Here is an 18,351-nt window from a genome sequence, read left to right on the forward strand (position 1 = left end):
TTGACCACAAGAATAATTTATTGCCTCTTAGTGACGTCTTGACCTATTTGTTGATTTTTTACTTTTTCTTGACTTCCATGACTTTCTTGACTGGCAGACACCCTGAAGAACTTTGTTGTCTGTACCCCTGCTTTACAATCAAATTATATTGAATAAGAATGAGCAACACCTTGTTCCATCAGTATAAACCCTAAGGCAAGAAATTCTGCTCAGGCATTGAACAGTGATGTTATCAGAAAGTGGTCCCACGACTTTGTTCATTAATTGCTTCCGTTTTCCAGTTTGTTTAATAGCAGGACAAACTTTATTCTTTTTGTGCAATGACTGAATCAAAATAAATTTCACTATTGAGTTTGGAAGCGCAGTCTATAGACTTGCAATTTGCATGACTTTTTTCTGTTACGTATTTTACTAATTAATATTATGTGACGCTCAAAATGTAGGACATTTATGATATTTTTCAAATTCCTCCCGGACGCCGGACATAAGGCTAAAATGTAGGACATGTCCGGGAAAATCCGGACGTCTGGTAACCCTAGGTGAATACGGTTAGATTTTTTGGAATGACAGGATTATTAGTGCAAGTGAAATTTATACAATTTAATTCCCAATAATGAAAGTTAAAGAATCAGGAAGAAAATATAAATTTTACACAAAAATCGGTATTCAGTATGCCCCTGTATAATGAAACCACAAGCAAAAAAGCCTGCGCATCTCACTCCCATATGGAGGGGAGGGGTAGAGTGGAGCATGCTTCCTTATGGCCAGAGTTGAATGGAAGAAAGAGAAGTTGCGCAGAGACTTTTCGCTGAAGGTTATTTTCCTTGTGGTCGCTCTATAAAGGAAACCACTTCTAGTATCGGACCTATGGATGCTGAATGGACCAAATATGCAGTGAACCATGTCAAAAGACTTTTCATCAAGGACATTTATTCCCTGTCACCCAATTTTGAAAAGAAAAAAATGTTAACAAACAGTAGTGGTTGAAGAATAATACCCATTTATAAGTTACATAACAATTTTTTTGAGGGAAAAATAAACATTTTCAAAATTGAGATGCTAAAAATAGTATGTAACAATAAATAAATTGTTTGTCATTCCAGTATGTCATATCTTCATTTGGATATAAATGAACAAAAAGGACAGAAATGATTTATTATCTGTAGTTTTCAAGAATGATGCATCAAGTGTTGCAACATGGTAGTGGTTTAGTTTAAAACCAGGCTAAAGGTTAATGAAGTCAACAGGATTAAATATTTTTCACATTTTCAATCATACTTCTGTCCAGACATGAATACAAATATCTTGTTACTCGCACGACAAAGTTATCTTTCATATTTTGATACTGGGTTTATAAATCCCATGAAATATGAGAAATTAGAGGTACTCAGAAACACAGAGAGGATTCAAAATTGTTGTAGAGTTCTCCAAGATTCATTGTTTTCAAACCAGGAAGGTTGGGTTGCTTACAAAATATGGAGCAGCAACTCCACAACTTTCACTGCTTACAGGCACTAAAAAATATAAGCAGATTAGCGCACTTGTAAAATTGCCAATATTTTCACCGATTCAATATGTACATAAAGTGCTTGAAATTTAGGGCAAAATTTTGCCAATTTATTAGCATTTTTATGAATTTAAAGGTACAATCTTATACCTAGCTTTTGTAAAGTTACTGTTTAAATAAGCACTTTGCTATTCAAATCAAACTCTACTGTGGGCACCCAGTTCCTTACATTAAGGAATAATGGACCATTAATTAATCTAAAGAAGAAGAAAAAAATTTAAAAATCAAACAAGCATTATAAAATAGTTAATATTATTGTCTTATTAACAAGAAGCTTTCTTTACCTATGAATCTTGATAGAAAACCAAGAAAGGCATATGAAGAAATACAGTTTTTTTTAAAATTTTTACTAAATACAAATATTCCAAGCTGAGGAATATGTATTACACCACACAACATATAGAGACCACAATTGGCAACGATTTAAAATTCAAAATATACATACATTGGGAACTCCACAACAATTTAAAACAAATTAATTACTCTTTTATGTTGATACAGCATCTTGCAGTACAGTAACTATACATAATTTTTTGCAACTGTTAATTATTACTATGAATTAATATAATTGGCAATGCTGCCTTTACACACCTAACAGGTGCAAACTCCTCCTAAATCGGCCACACCATGTTTTATTGCTACTGCTAGTTATATACAAGTGGATCCTTAATGCGAATTCACTCTTCAATATCTTGTGACAGAACGGACAAGATGTGCTTCCATTTGGCAGTTCTGATACAAGCTTCTCAATTCTTTTATCCCTCTTTAACAATACAAAACATTCCTTTAATTTGAAATTACCACAACCTTTGAGAGATAGTTTATTACTTGCTCCCCTAGTGACAACTCTTGAATCTTCTGCACATTCCAAACTTGTATCCTCTTCTGTGCTTACCCTTGTAGATATTTTAGATGTCCTAGTGCCTTCTCCACTTTCGCAGCGTGATTTGTTTTGAGTTTGTCCACTATTAACACTCGCTTCGCTACTAGAACTTGAACTGGGAATTAATGCAGTCTTTTTCTTTGCAATTTTAATGCACTCTTTTTCCCTAACAGGGATGGACACGTCTTTGCTGTTCGATTCCAGCCTTTGCGGCTTTTTGAAATTACCAGTACCTTTGAGAGATTTTTTATTACTTGTATCCCCGGTACCATTTCTTGAAACTTCTGCACGTTTCAAACTTGTCTCCTCTTCTGTGCTTACCCTTCTAGCTATTTTAGATGTCCTAGTGCCTTCTCCACTTTCGCAGCGTGATTTGTTTTGAGTTTGTCCACTATTAACACTCGCTTCGCTACTAGAACTTGAACTGGAAATTAATGCAGCCTTTTTCTTTGCAATTTTAATGCACTCTTTTTCCCTAACAGGGATGGACACGTCTTTGCTGTTCGATTCCTGCCTTTGCTGCTTTTTGAAATTACCAGTACCTTTGAGAGATTTTTTATTACTTGTATCCCCGGTACCAATTCTTGAAACTTCTGCACGTTTCAAACTTGTCTCCTCTTCTGTGCTTACCCTTGTAGCTATTTTAGATGTCCTAGTGCCTTCTCCACTTTCACAGCGTGATTTGTTTTGAGTTTGTCCACTATTAACACTCGCTTCGCTACTAGAACTTGAACTGGAAATTAATGCAGTCTTTTTCTTTGAAATTTTAATGCACTCTTTTTCCCTAACAGGGATGGACACGTCTTTGCTGTTCGATTCCTGCCTTTGCTGCTTTTTGAAATTACCAGTACCTTTGAGAGATTTTTTATTACTTGAATTCCCGGTACCATTTCTTGAAACTTCTGCACGTTTCAAACTTGTCTCCTCTTCTGTGCTTACCCTTCTAGCTATTTTAGAGGTCCTAGTGCCTTCTCCACTTTCGCAGCGTGATTTGTTTTGAGTTTGTCCATTATTAACTCTTGCTTCGCTACTAGAACTTGAACTGGAAAGTGACACATTATTTGTATTCTCAATTTTATTGAACTTAGAACTTAAACTGGAAAGTGACACATTATTTGTATTCTCAATCTTATTGACCTGTTTTTCCCTGACAGAGGTGGACATGCGTTTGCTGCTTCGCTGTTTTTTTTTCAACCTCTTCCTGTGGTTTCTACTATTGACTTTCTTTGCCTGCTTTAAAAGTGTTTTGATAATCTTCGATTTTTTTTCTGTCATAATGTTCTCATACACTACACTTATATCCTCATGTTTTTCATGTTCTGATGCAGGTACTGATGGATTATCATCATGTAACACTTCACGTTCAGCAAAAATAGCTTCACCTCTCTCACTGTTAACCGTTTGTGTAACAGAACTTTTTACATGGTTGTTGCTAGGGACTGTGTCACAAGGTACTGTCTTTAAACTTTTCACCCTTTCAGCACTTCCTTGATTGTCTTCTGGGTCTGTGTTCGCTCGCTTAAATCTTTTAGAAGCCTTACGCTCATCGTCTGGTACTGCTTCTGCAGCAGCAGGCCTTTTAGACTGTATCTGTTCATCAGCTGGTAGCATGTTTGGAACAGTTAGTTGACTAGAGCTTCCAGGACTGGCTTTCAATTTGCACCCTGTTGTAGGTTCACTTGATTTGCAAGGTTCAACTCCAGAGATTTGCCTGAATGAATTTGGATCTAAGTGTTTAACTGCTTTCGGTGACCTACAAGAAAAATGGAATTATTAAGTGACAATCGCCTCAATCTATTAATAGCCAGATCCATCACCACATTGAAACTTATTATGGATAAATCAGTTTAATGGAATTTTGTAAACACATGCGTAAAATAGCTAACATAATTTCACCAATTCTATATTAACCTTTAGTGGACGAGAGCCTCTCCGGACTAGCACATTCCAGGGAGGTTTTTTTTTAAAACATATAAGAAAATTGTAGCCTGAGAACTAATTGTCATAGAGAGATCAAATAGTTTATTTCATTTCTCAGAATGATAGGGCTTTTCGCAGAGGTGAAACTTACACATCTTACCTCACAATAACAAAAGTCAATGGAAGAAGAAAATGAAAATTTTACTAAAAAAAAAATTATATTTGGCACACCCCCATGTGCAGTAAGTGTTTACTGTCTCCTAACTACATATTTATGTATGATGATTGATTTAGTTTATTTTACTTCGCGTTTTGTGCCTCTTGGCTAATTTGCAAAGATGAGTGATGAAATTGATGAATGGACATTCACAAACAACCAAACCCGAGCGGGATTCGAACCCGGAACCCTTGGCATCGCAGCACGATGTGCTAACCACTCAGCCACAGGGCCCGGCACATTCATGTATGGAACAAAACAGTAAACACTTACCACACAAAAAGAAAGATTATACACTTTGCAGCTTGCCACATGCTCACTGTAGAAACAAAGATGGCATCATATTTCAGTGTAGCCAGATTATGGAAGATGAGAGATGACAAGGCTGGAAAAAAAAGCTCACAAGTACTTTGCTAGATGAGAGGGTGGTTGGACAAATGTCAGAAATATCTTGTTAGAATCAAGGGCATTGGGGATAGGTTACTGAGCAGTTAAGTTGAGTCTGGGGGCACAATAGCATGTATAACTTATATGTATGATCTCTACAGCATTTACCAAAACAGATGTTGGTGTGGGTGGCAATGGTGAAGTTGGAGTTTTGTGTGGATGGGCAGTGATTGTTGATCCTGAGATTAAGTGGTGTTCAGGTTTTGCCCAGGTGCCTTTGGGGTAGAGTGTGGAGTAGTGTCATGCCTATTTCGTTTTTGACGGGAACACGAACTGTGAAATGACACACTATGATGTCCATTTTTCATGTTAATGAAAGGTGTGAGGTTCATTTTTCTACTATGTTTTATCATGAAATGAGTTTATTTACAGACACAGCACTTTCTGAAGTCTGAATTATCCTGTGCCATGGAAAATTGATTATTCCACTGTAAATATTTGAGAACGAAAAATGGACTCCTTCATACAAGAATAAACTTAATACTATGATAACTACATAAATGTACTATTAGAAGGGAACTGTTTACTTTTTGGGTAATATGTGTAGTTTTTAAAATCAAATTTAGGGTTATACCGTATTTACGCACGTATAATGTGCACACTAGTTCTTGATAGGGAAAAGTGACAAACAGTTATATCTTGTATGTAATGCATGGTACAATGCAAGTTCAAGAAATGGCTTTCCCTTTCTTAGTTGTGGGTCATAAAGCTGTTACTATGCCGATCAACAGTGAATGAAATTATACCTATTCAATGAGTCACCTGTTGCTATATGGACCACGAGGAGAATATCATCTTGTGTAAACAATAAGTCACCAACCCATGCCACCTCCCCTCTCCTTCCACCGTGTTTAGCATCCCACTCTTTAACCACCTTATTTATTCTGTAACAGTAGAAAGCATTATTTTTCGCCCAACAAATACCGCTGATACGCATCCAATGTGATGGGAAGAGCATGCTCAAATTCTGCCAGAATGGCACTGCTTTTCTTGGTGTGTCAGTACATTACATTACAAAGTGAAAAATTGTGGGACATGACCTTTACTTTTATACGTGGTTTTGCTTATTCCATCTTTACTTTTTATAAAAGTAAAAACTTCAAAATATTTACTTTTTGCATGACTAGGATTACCAGACGTCCGGTTTTTTCCAGACATGTCCTACATTTTAGCATTATGTCCGGCGTCCGGGAGGAATTTGAAAAATATCGTACACGTCCTACATTTTGAGCGTCATATTATAAATTAGGAAAATACGTGTTTCAGTTGAACAAAGCTTGATTGAATTGTTGCTTTAAGTCCACTTTATGCACAGAAAGGCTAATAGAGACTTGGCCTACAGATTAAGGTGGGATCCGAACCACTATGGTATGTGCCTGCACCGGGTATCGAACCCAGGATCGCTTGATTACAAGGCGACGACGTTACCACTACAGCATCGGGGAGGCTCGGTTGAACAAAGAAAATCATTCAAGTTATAATATGGACTGCACTTCCAAACTCAATAGTGAAATTTATTTTGATTTAGTCATTGCCCAAAAAGAAAATAAAAGTTTGTCCTGCTATAACAAAAACGGAAGCAATTTATGAATATTTTTTGCGGTGCAGATTCTGATGATGTCACTGTTCGGTGCATGAGCGAAATTTCTTGCCTTGGGGTTTATACTGATGGAACAAGGTGTTTCTTATTCAATATTTTGATTGTAAAGCAGGGGTAGAGAGAACAAAGTTATTGAACTAAAAACTATCTCAGATGAAACTTCTTGAACCATTTCAAGTTACGGTAATTGCTGGGTCACTGTGCAAATGTTGAGAGTGGTTTAATATACGTATTTTCAAAGAGTTTGACTGTTCATCAGTTTCTCAAAAATATATTTTGAGAAACATGAAAGTTTGAGAAAAATTCGTTCCTCTAAGAAGTACCAGTTAAAACTAGTAAGAAGTGTGTTGTTTAGTTTTGATTACAAGTTTGGGAATTTTGCATTTAAGAATTCATTAAGAAATCAAATTTTTTACAAAAAAACAACCTGAAAGTGCCAATTTTAAATTAATAATTGTTCTAGAAATGTGTATTATTTGTTGCGAGTGTTTTGTGTCCTACATTTTGGGACATTATGTCCTACATTTCCCTTATAGCGATCTGGTAACCCTATGCATGAGTAACGTAACATTTATAGGATGCACATTCAGGACCCTCAAACTAGCAGTTAGCAGCACAAGATTTCTTCCATTCAGGACCCTCAAACTAGCAGTTAGCAGCACAAGATTTCTTCCATTAAGGCATTTACACACTCCATTTATGTCATATTATTTGACCAGTAATACATTTTAATTATTATTTTATTTTTCCTTATCTTTTCTTTCATCCAAAGTACCATAAAATCAGAATGTTCCTTCATTTTGTGATGAGCTTATTTCAACCACACTGCACATTAGTGTTGCCATCTTGAATGGAATACTGTTGCCATATTAAGAAACTACAGAATTTAAGCTTTACAACGATACATAACATGATAGGGTTCCATTAGCATCAAAAAACAATGCGTGACAAAATCATGGAATGACCCTGTACGGTTTCATGTTGGCTGTCCAAATTATTCCATGCATAATACACACCACAGTATTTGGAGCAAAAATTTTGGATATACATGAGTAAATACGGTATCCACCATTTTGATATCAAAATGCAATTTTATATACTGCTCTTGATTCTGAAATTAGACCAGTTTCTCTACTGAAATCTTGAAATTTTATTCACCATAAATACGAGGGGCGATCAGGTTGCTCCGACCCTAACATAGAAGGAATGACGTTATCATTGATTTTTTATTTTGTTATTGTTTAGTGATCCTTCTGAATTGCAAGTCTGAGTAGTGTACAGTTTTCTTTTTACAGGGGTATAACTGAGTGAAGTTGTGTCAATGTGCCAGAATGGAGAAAACTGAGGTGAGAGCGGTGATCAAATATTTTGTGAAGAAGTGGACGGTATCCAAAATCCATGAGGACATGGTGGATACACTAGGGGACACTGCTCCTTCATACAGTATGGTGAAGAGATGCTGTCGTGAGTTTAATTGTGGGAGAGAGTCGCGTGAGGATGAACATGCAGGTGGAGCACCAAAAACTGTCATGATGACCGAAAACATTAACAAAATTATGACCGAAAACATTAACAAAGTCCACGATATTCTGCTGAAGGATCGTCGAGTCACTATCCGTCATGTTGCTGAGATGTGTGGCCTGTCATATGGCACTGTGCAAAACATAATTACCCAGGAATTTCAAATGAAAAAAAATGCTGCAAGATGGGTCCCTCGAAACCTCACCCCAGATCAGAAGCACACCCGAGTGCTCATCAGAAAATAACTTCTTGACAAGTTTCGTGCTGATATAGACGATTTCCTTGCCCGATTTGTAACTATGGTGGAAACATGGGTCCATCACTTCAACCCAGAAACAAAATCACAAATCATGTAGTGGAAACACCCACATTCTCTACCAACGAAGAAGTTCAAGGTGCAAACGTCAGACAAGAAGGTGATGGCCTCAATTTTCTAGGACTGCAAGGGTGTCCTTCTTGTGGACTATCTACAAAGAGGCAAAACTATCACTGGCACTTACTACAGTGATCTAATCAAGAATTTACTTGATTCCATCAAGAAAAAGAGGCGTGGGATGTTGACTCCCGGTGTGCACCTTCACCAAGACAATGCACCTGTCCACACCTCACACATTGCAAGGGCCGCTTTTGCAGATGCATCGTTCAAATTGTTGCCCCATTCACCCTATTCCCCAGATTTGGCCCCCAGTGATTTCCATTTGTTCAAACATTTGAAGAATGACATTCGTGGGCAAAAATTATCTGATGATTCTGAGGTGATAAGGGCTGTGGACTCATGGTTGGAGGACCAGTCGGAAGAATTTTTTTTTTTTTGCAAGGTATCCACGTGTTGGAGCACCGATGGGAGAAGTGCATTGGAGTTGCAGGGGAGTATGTTGAAAAATAAAAAAAAAATTGAAACCCTATTGCCGCTCTTTCTATGTTAGGGTCAGAGCAAACTGATAGCCCCTCGTATGTGCAGCTGTGCAAATGAAGTGATCCATGAAGTTTAAAACCATGCAGGTCTTGCATTTAAATTTTTTGCATCTATTTTGGACTAAGATGTTTCTGAATATGACGTATGCACTATGATGCCATCTTGATTTCTACACTGAACATAAAACCAGGCAGAGAAGTAGAAAATCTTTCTGTGTGGTAAGTGTTTACTGTTTCCTTCCAATTTTATTTTTCTACCCTCCTGCTCCTATCCTTTCAAGTTCAAGCGTGCATCTGTCGCGCCTCTCTGCTCTCCCCTCCGACTACACGTCTGCCGCAAATTCGGACAACGGAGGTTGGCTGAGTCCCCGGATGGAACGGTGCTCTAGGTGTGACATCTGCTGCCAATTCAGACATGGCCTTAGCTTTGGTTTTTTTTCCCATGATATTTTCATACAATGAATTTTTGTGAATGTTGGTGGTAAATTATTCCATTCCATGCTGGTACTACTGTATACTGAGGAAAATGCAGCACGGGTCGCCACCCCAGGACTAACCCCCACCCCCTCTGGAAGCGGAACATCATTTTTAAGCCAAATCGTCCCGGACACTTCAGAAGTACTCCTGGGAACTTTCCAAAAACTCCAATTGGATATCACCACCCTCATTGCCAAGGAAAAGAATATCACGGCGGACAAGAAAACACAATTTTTGGAAATCCTAGCCAAGATGGGACAAACCCAGACGGAAACTGTAGCGGAGGTAAAATCACTGAGAACAGCTTGCTTAATTCTGGAGCAAACAAACAAAAACAACCCCTTACCTGATGCGGGCCCACAAAAAAGATATGCCCAAACGCTTGCCACCCCTGCACCATTAGGAGCAAAAGCAACTCAGATACAACAAATCACAAACAAACCTAAACACACCGTTTTCATAACAGCTCAAGATGATCAAAACGTCAGAGCCATTTGGGACAACTTCACAATGGCAGTTAACCCAGTTAGGGAGGGGGAAAAAATCCAAGCCATAAGGTCGACTCCAAAAGCCCTTATTGTGGAAACACCCACCAGTGAAGATGTGGATAAAATCCTGAGAAACACAAAACTTAAGGAAAAGAAACTTAACGCCGAATTACCAAAAAAAAACTCAACCCCCTAATGGTAATATACAGGTCATTCCATGCCAAATCAACAAAGTTCACAACCCAACCATCTCAGAATTTTCTGTAACTCTACTATTTGGTAGTCTTCATGAAGATATGAAATCCTGAGAAATTGTAGCTTCCTGTGTGGCGTAGTTATGGAGTTTTGGGGGCTCGAAAATACAAGACTTTCATGGATAATTGCTCTTACCCTAATTCACATAGAGAGCTGGTTGTAGTCTTGTTTGAAAGGACATGAAATAAACTTTCCAATGGTGTATCACATCACTATATTTAGAATAAAATCTTTTCAAGGTCATCGACTTTGACCTTTGGACCTTGAACTTTTGAAGATGCATATCTGCAATTTCCTTGGAACAGAAATATATTGTTAACACAAGGTTACACTATAACATAACTGAATTTGAAGTTGGGACGATTATGGGATAATTAAAGAAAAACAATTTAATTAGTATAAGTGTATTTTTTCAGCCGGTCATTTCTAGTGGGAGTTTGCAACACTGCACTCTTGCATTGCAGAGTCAGTCAGAAATGACACTTTTTTTGTTGATTTGGCATGGAATGACCCATACGAGGTTCCCACTAGAAGAGAAGAGGAGGATATTGCAGAAGAATTCTATGTCCTAAACGGCATTGAAGAGAACTTAAATATGACCTTCGAGGAATTTAAGCCAAAATTCAAGTTCAGATTCAAGACAGGACCGAGAAATAAGTATGTATCTCACAGTGTGTATGAGGTTGATCCAGTAATCAGAAAACTCGTCCTAAATCAAAACAAGATACATTTGGCATACTTATCCTTTCCAATGAAAGACTACCTGGTTGTTCCAATGTGTGCCTCGTGTTGTGACTACGGGCACATGGCTAGGCACTACAGGGGGGTGCAATGCTGCGACAGATGTGGATCTGAGGGCCATTAAAGGGAGCAGTGTAGAAGAGAAAACCAAGAAAAAGTATGCATACCATGCTTACATAGAAAAAGAACGTGCAACGCCACGCACAAGGACTGTCCTACATAAAAATTCTTTCAGCAAAGGCTGATTGAAAGAACTAATTATGGACCCTAAACCAATAAAGAAAAGGAAAAACAACACCCCTAGCTGCCGACGCCGAAACGCGATAAGAGCGGCGGAGTATCACGAACGTGCAGAAAGAATTCAGCAATTTGTTAAATAATAAATTTCACATTCTTTTAACCCTCAACAGTAAGTAACTCTTCCTCTCCCCTTTGGTTCGGCAAGGAGACTGATGATAACGGAAAGAAGATGACTGACCTCATTGCAGAATTGAATCTCAACATTGAAAACCTACCAGGGAATCCACCCACGTACAGGGGAAGAGCAGGGACAAGCAGCAACATAGACCTAACCTTAACGAACAATCAAATGTCAGCGCTCATAGAAAACTGGGAGGTATATGATATGGTAACCACCAGCGACCATAATCTGATATCTTTTAATATAAAATTGGGAACCTCACTGGAAAACAAAAATGATCAAGCTATAACATACAACTGGAGCAGGATGGATGCAAACATCCTTCTCGAAAACCTAAATCTTCCTGAAAATCTAGGACCGGAGAGAAGCATTGACGATTGGGCAACCCTGCTCACAAAAAATCTACAAATGGACATTGCAGCATTCACACTGAGAAGAGGACAAAATATCCCAATCAGACCATGGTCGGCAAGGATGGATGTACTAAGAGCCAATATGCGGAAAAGCTGCAAGTTATACCAAAAAACTGTCATACAAAGCAATAGGAACCAATATCTCGAGGATTATCGTAGAGCAAAGGCTTATATGCCAAATAGCTTAAAGAACTCGAGCAGAAGAGATGGAAAAAAAGTGTAGAGGGTAACCTGGAGTGGGATAAGTGGGGTCTCCCATACAGAATCATGACCAAAAAAGTCAAACCTAGCCAAGGAATAACAACAATAAGAAAACCAGATGGCACCCTCACTAGAGATCCGAAAGAGACTGGAAAGGCCCTCCTTAGTGGACTCCTTCCGGATAATGAGGAGGAAACTGACAATGAAAATAATGTAGCGACGAGAAGGGAAAACGGAGGATATCCGAACAACACACCTATAGTTCCTTTCGAACCGGAGGAGGTTGTCCGTGAACTGGCTACAATGAAGAGCAACAGGGCACCGGGCCCTGACGGCATTCCAGCTGGAGTCGTTAAATTGTCCTTGCCAAAAACGATCCATTTCATAACAGCATTGTTCAAGCACTGTTTGGCAAACAAGAAATTCCCTACCCCATGGAAAAAAGAGGGAAGATTGGTAATAATAAAAAAGGAAGGGAAGAAGGACGAAACAAGCCTGAAGTCATATAGACTGATTTTTCTACTCAACACCTTGGGTAAGTTGTTCGAGAAGATGATTAATAAGAGATTGCAGGAGTTTCTGATCATGATTGGAGGCTCTGGCCGCCAGTACGGTTTCACGAAGGGTCGCTCAACTGAGGATGCAGTCAATGAATTAAAGAAGGAGGCTCAAACACCAGACAAGAAGATAGTGGTGGCAGTATTTGTGGACATCAGCGGAGCCTTCGACAACCTATGGTGGCCGTGGCTATTCCTTGCCCTCAGAAGGTTGAATTGTCCGTCAACAATAATCCAACTACTAGAAGATTACTTCAGGAACAGGAAGGTTCAACTAACCTTGAACGAGGAAACCTTCTCCAAAATTTCAACTAAGGGATGCCCTCAGGGGTCGGTGCTTGGACCTCATTTATGGAACCTGAACTAGAAACCTGCCTTCATGATCTCAGTAATAACAGTAACATTACAAAAGTTATTGCCTATGCGGAAGACATAGTAGCTATGGTATGTGCAGACGACTCCCGTGCTAAGGTTGAGCACAAAGTAAATGAAGCTCTAGAGGCCCTAAGAATATGGTACAGGGAAGCCAAGCTAGAACTATCCGCAGAAAAGACAAAATACTTGCTTCTAAAGGGTAAAATTAGCACCAGGAGAAACCCATCGATAAAACTATCTGGCTCTATCATTCAAAGAGCAGAACATTTTGAATATCTTGGGGGTAACTACCTATATAGGTGAGGGATTAAAGTTCGATAGACACATACAAAAAATAACTACCAAAGCCGAAATGACAATGCAAAAACTCACCAGGTTGACATCATACCAAGTTAATCTAAATTCCAGCATAATGGAAGCATATACCAAGTCAATTTATGAAGCAATAGCCACATATGCATCATCCACATGGATGGAGGGGTTGACACTGAAAAAGAACATCAGAATGCTTAGGGCCTCTCAACGTAGGATTCTTCTGTGAATAACGGGGGCCTTCGGAACAGTCTTTACAGAGGCATTGCTTGCCCTTACGGGATACCTTCCACTGGATCTGGAGGGCAGCCAAATACTGGTTTAGGAAGGGAGACGAGGAAAACCTTACCAAACGTGTTGGAATTTTCTTACCTACTCTACGGGAGATAAGAGAAAGATTCATGGATGCCTGGGACATTGCCCGGAATGGAAGAAGGACCTTCGGCTTCGTCCCAAACCTACGTCAAAACAAACTGATAACTGCTCATGCCACAAAGGGCTTAATGCACTTTTGGACAGGCCATGGCCCTTACGGCAAGCATCTACACCGGATAGGCAGCAGAACTTCCACAAAATGCATTGCCTGCAAAGCTCCGGAAGACACCCCAGAGCATAAGGTCTTCTTCTGCCTAGGATCAGGTGAGAACATCAAAAACATGAGGAGGGAACTTCCAACATATGATATAACAATCCTGCTCTGTAAGCAACAGATAGGAAGATTCAAGACACTCGCAGTCTTTGGAGGAGTTGGGAAGATTCGAGCAAGAGCGAAGGCGTCCACCCCAGCCAATACACATACCACAGATCCAATCTGCCATGGAAACCAGGAGAAGAACTGCTGGAAGGCCCCTTGCTTCTCCTGCCTTGCCTCCTACTCCTGCAGAGGAGGAAGGGGAGGAGGAGGAGGAAGCACCCACCAATGTTTCCAGACAAAGGCAATGTGTGGTTTCCACTGGACGAATGGAGGCCACAGAGCGGAGAAGTATTCGCCCCGTCCGATTACCAGGAGTAAGACATAAGGATTAAATGAAAAGAGTAATGGCTTCAAAACAAACTCACAACACCTAGCTGGCACACCAGCTACCATTCAAACATCGGTATTCTGGCGTTATTCTCTAAACTACATATCATACAATGCATTTATAAATTCTAATCCACAAATCTCATTCAATATTAAATTCATTTGTATTTCAAATAATTTTTACCATTTGTATTGTACTACCTCTATTCTATCAATCAATCTACTATGTTGCTTTCTGCTGATAAAAAAAAAAAAGGTAAAGTGCTCCCCTGTGCTTAGCACCACGCCATGAAGGCGTATAGGGGGTGTGGGGGTAACGCCCCACACTTTCTTGATCCGGTCGTGAGTGGGGGTGATGTGATCAGCACCACGCCCCTGACCGCCTTTGTCCCCCAGGGTTTCCCCCAGGTACCCATGTTATTCGATGCCGGGTGGGCACCGGGGCCGCTTCCAACGTTAGAAAAGTTCCCGGATATGAACCGGCCGGGGATCGAACCTGGGACCTTTAGCATGGTAGTCAGATGCGTTACCGACTGAGCCACCACGGCCACACAATCTTAACACTTGTGTGCTAAACTAAAAACGTTACAGTAAAGAATTTACAATCTATGCACAAGACAAGAGATTCAACAATACAAGTTACATATTAAGCTACAATTACTGTGCATAAGATTAGACAAAAGATAACTGAATGCATTTGTCTCGCAGGGCATTTAGCATGCTTTCTTTAACCAAGCCTTGTTAACAAAATATTTTAAATAATTTGGGGTCCACGCAGGGTCGTTAAATGTGGCGACCACGCAGGGCCGTTACAAGTTACTGTGAAGATGTGTCAATCGAAGCTCTTTTAGTAGCAAAGGAACTTGAAGTTCAGCAATTCGAAGCATATCAGGGTTGGAAGGTCCCATTGACACTACTGTTAATAATTTCGGAGGTACGTCTCTAGGCAGGTGGTAGATAAATCTTCAAAATGCACCACGTGTAGATGCACGTACTTTTGGTAAATTAAAAAGCAAAAATTGGGAACAAAACAGGGTCAATTTTGGGTTGAAAAGTGGTAAATAAAATAAAATTTTGGTGTTATAGCGGTGAAAAATCGGATCAAAAACTGTATATAAAATGATGTTTTAGTTTAAAGATTTTGAATATGATCCTGAATTTGATTTTAAAACTGCACGTATTACATAAAATAAAAATATCCCTTCTAATACCACATTTATGTAGTTACCTCAGTATATTAAGTTTGCTCCTGTATCAAGGGGTCCCAGAGTATTAAGTTTCCTCCCTTTATCAAGGGATCTATTTTTGCTTCTCATGTATTTACAGCAGAATTGATCAATTTTCCATTAATTGAATAACTCACAGGGTAATTTAAACTTCACAAAGTGTCACGTCAGTAAATAAACTCTAAAAACATATAAATGCTTTCTGCTGAAGTGCATTCATTTCAGCAAACAGATATACAAGGCAGCAGGTAACTTTCTTCTACACACACAATACTACACACATTTTACAATTCTAAATGGGAACTGGCCGCACATAATCACATCAAACTATCTTCAAAATATGGGAGCTGGAGACCGACAGCGGAACACCTAGCCTCCGAGGTGAAGCATACCCATCCAACTGAATTAATATAACTCAAATAAATGGCCTTAAACAACATGCTGATCTACTGTCGATCTCTGGCTCCCTATGCACCATTTGTAACAAGAAAATTGTAACATGCAGGGTGCGTGAGCTCTCAAAACTATAGATTTCGAATCATGAAATCCAGTATATGTTAAACAATGCATAAATACACACAATACTTATATCGTATTTTAAACATATTCCAGCGAAGGTTCATGTAAAAAATGAAAGGTATAGATGTATTAACATTGTACCTTACTGATACCAATGTAATTATACTAAATTATATTTATGTTATATATTATGCTATTAAATATTACTGTAATTGTCAAATTTTTATTTCCAGATTTATGTAAAATGCAAATTTCAAATAAAGTAATGGAGCGTAACAATAACGGGGAAACCGTAAAATGAGCAACTGCCGTCCCAGTTTATCACAGAGTCACTGGGACATGTGCATACCCTCGAATGTATGCGGGTGGCGGTTAGGATACATTCGGGGGTTCCCCCATTGTATACTGGAAGTAGGGGGTAATTTACAACCAAATCTATTTACAAAAACATGTCTCCCACTAGAGTTTAAATGGAAGGGTCAAAGAACTCCTCTCAGACTGGTATTATTGATCCATAACAACGTTAGTGTCAGAAATGTTAAATTTGAATTAAGAATAATGCTATTTCAGGGTGTCTATCAGTCAACAATGTCAAGAAATCAACAGCTAGGTCAAGAAAGTAAAGAAAAAGTCAAGAAATTATGCTTGTGGTCAAGAATTTTTGTTAATTTTTAATGTATAGTGAATTTACATTGTTATATGACCACACTGGGATTTGATAACATTAAATATTTTGGAAATCTAAAATTGTATTGAGTTGTGGTTAAGATTTTTTCACTTTGTTTTTTTTTTAAGAATGACATTCTTGTATGCTGGAGAAGAGAAGAAGATAGCTATCATTCCACGGACTGGAAACCTGTTGATATTCATCAGGCATATTCTTTCAAAACGCATCACGACTATTAACAAACTGTCACCAAAAATCAGAAGCACACTATGAAATACAAAGGACGATCTAGAACTGAAGGCAACTTGAGTTTACAGTACTGCATGTACCCATGGTGAAGCCTACATCCAACAAACCAAATCAAGCAACACCAACAATTTTCATTCACAAAGATCATGGTTATCAGAATATTCTATCAATGAAGTGTATAAAATGGATTTCACAACAACTAAGATCATCAGCATGTCATCAGATTAAGGAGACCCAATCCAAATAAATAAATAAAACTGGTTTCAAACCCATTTTTTCACTACAGTTCCTGAAGATGGGAGTGAGGTTAACTCAGAAAAGCTTGGTAGCATATCCAGAACTGATCCAGCTCATATCCTGAGAGTCTCTTCAATGCAACAGGTAATTACAATTTAATTGTTAGCAGCTGGTTTCAAAAACAATTTCTTGTTCTATCAATCGCTATAACATTCATGACATGTATCTTGTAAATTCTCAGATTCTTATTTTTTGCTCTTGTCTCAGATCATGATTCAAATGTTTGACATTGTTATAGATGTTAGGGGCTTTTAGTTTTGTTTTTATGCTGACTCTCGAACAGAGAGAGTGACGCTCAGTCAGTTCGCGAGACAATATGGCCGAGTGTGCATGGTGATTTCATTCCCTCCATCACGTTGCATTGCAGCAAGTTTGTACATACATTTAATTAGCAAGTTTGTACATACATTTAATCTTTTCTTTTAGTCAATACAGCTTTGTTTATTATCAGTGAGTGTCATTTTGCAACCATCCACATCGAGTTGGTGTTTTAAGTCCACTTTATGCACAGTAAGGCTAATCGGGACTGGACCTACAGTTTAAAGTGGGATCCGAACCATTTGTGCCTCCACCGGGTATCGAACCCGGGACCCCTTGATTACAAGGCAATGACACTACCACTGCGCCATGAGGGAGGCCCCCATCTGCATCGAATCACCTTATGGAATACAATAGGGTCCTCCACTCCAAAGGCATGGGTTTGTGATAAAGCGACAAATTAGGCACACCCAGCTTGGCCCAACAGGCAAGCACATTTTGGTACATCAGGGCTACACACAAATCATTCAGCTCTTGAGAAAAATGTACGAGTAGATATCAAAAGCATACAGCAACTTAAAGAAATTTAAGAATGAATTATACAAGTGATATTTTTCTTACTTTTATTATTGACTATGCCAAGTTCTTTTTCGTTTTATTTATACATAATATTTCCAGTGTTTGGCTTCCTCAATGATGATTACCTCACCTGAGGAAGATTGTTTGAAAGAATGAAAATATTCCATGGAACAAAAAATTTGCCAGAACCAATAATAAAATTAAGTGAAAACTATCAGTTGTATT

At 38.7% G+C, this 18,351-nt stretch overlaps 1 protein-coding gene across 1 annotated transcript in view; it reads right to left on the reverse strand.

Annotated features, from left to right (window-relative positions):
* Positions 1-1,031: 1,031 nt before the first annotated feature.
* LOC145992015 (uncharacterized) overlaps positions 1,032-18,351 on the reverse strand; it is a 34,393-nt gene continuing 17,073 nt past the window's right edge. Inside the window, exon 4 of the mRNA XM_083128027.1 lies at positions 1,032-4,203. Coding sequence (XP_082984153.1) covers positions 2,151-4,203 — 2,053 coding nt within the window. The 3' untranslated portion in view covers positions 1,032-2,150. The remainder of the gene's footprint in view (positions 4,204-18,351) is intronic.

This window comes from Lepisma saccharinum, chromosome 9 (genome assembly GCF_977018435.1).
Source record: "Lepisma saccharinum chromosome 9, izLepSacc3.1, whole genome shotgun sequence".
Lineage (NCBI taxonomy): Eukaryota > Metazoa > Arthropoda > Insecta > Zygentoma > Lepismatidae > Lepisma > Lepisma saccharinum.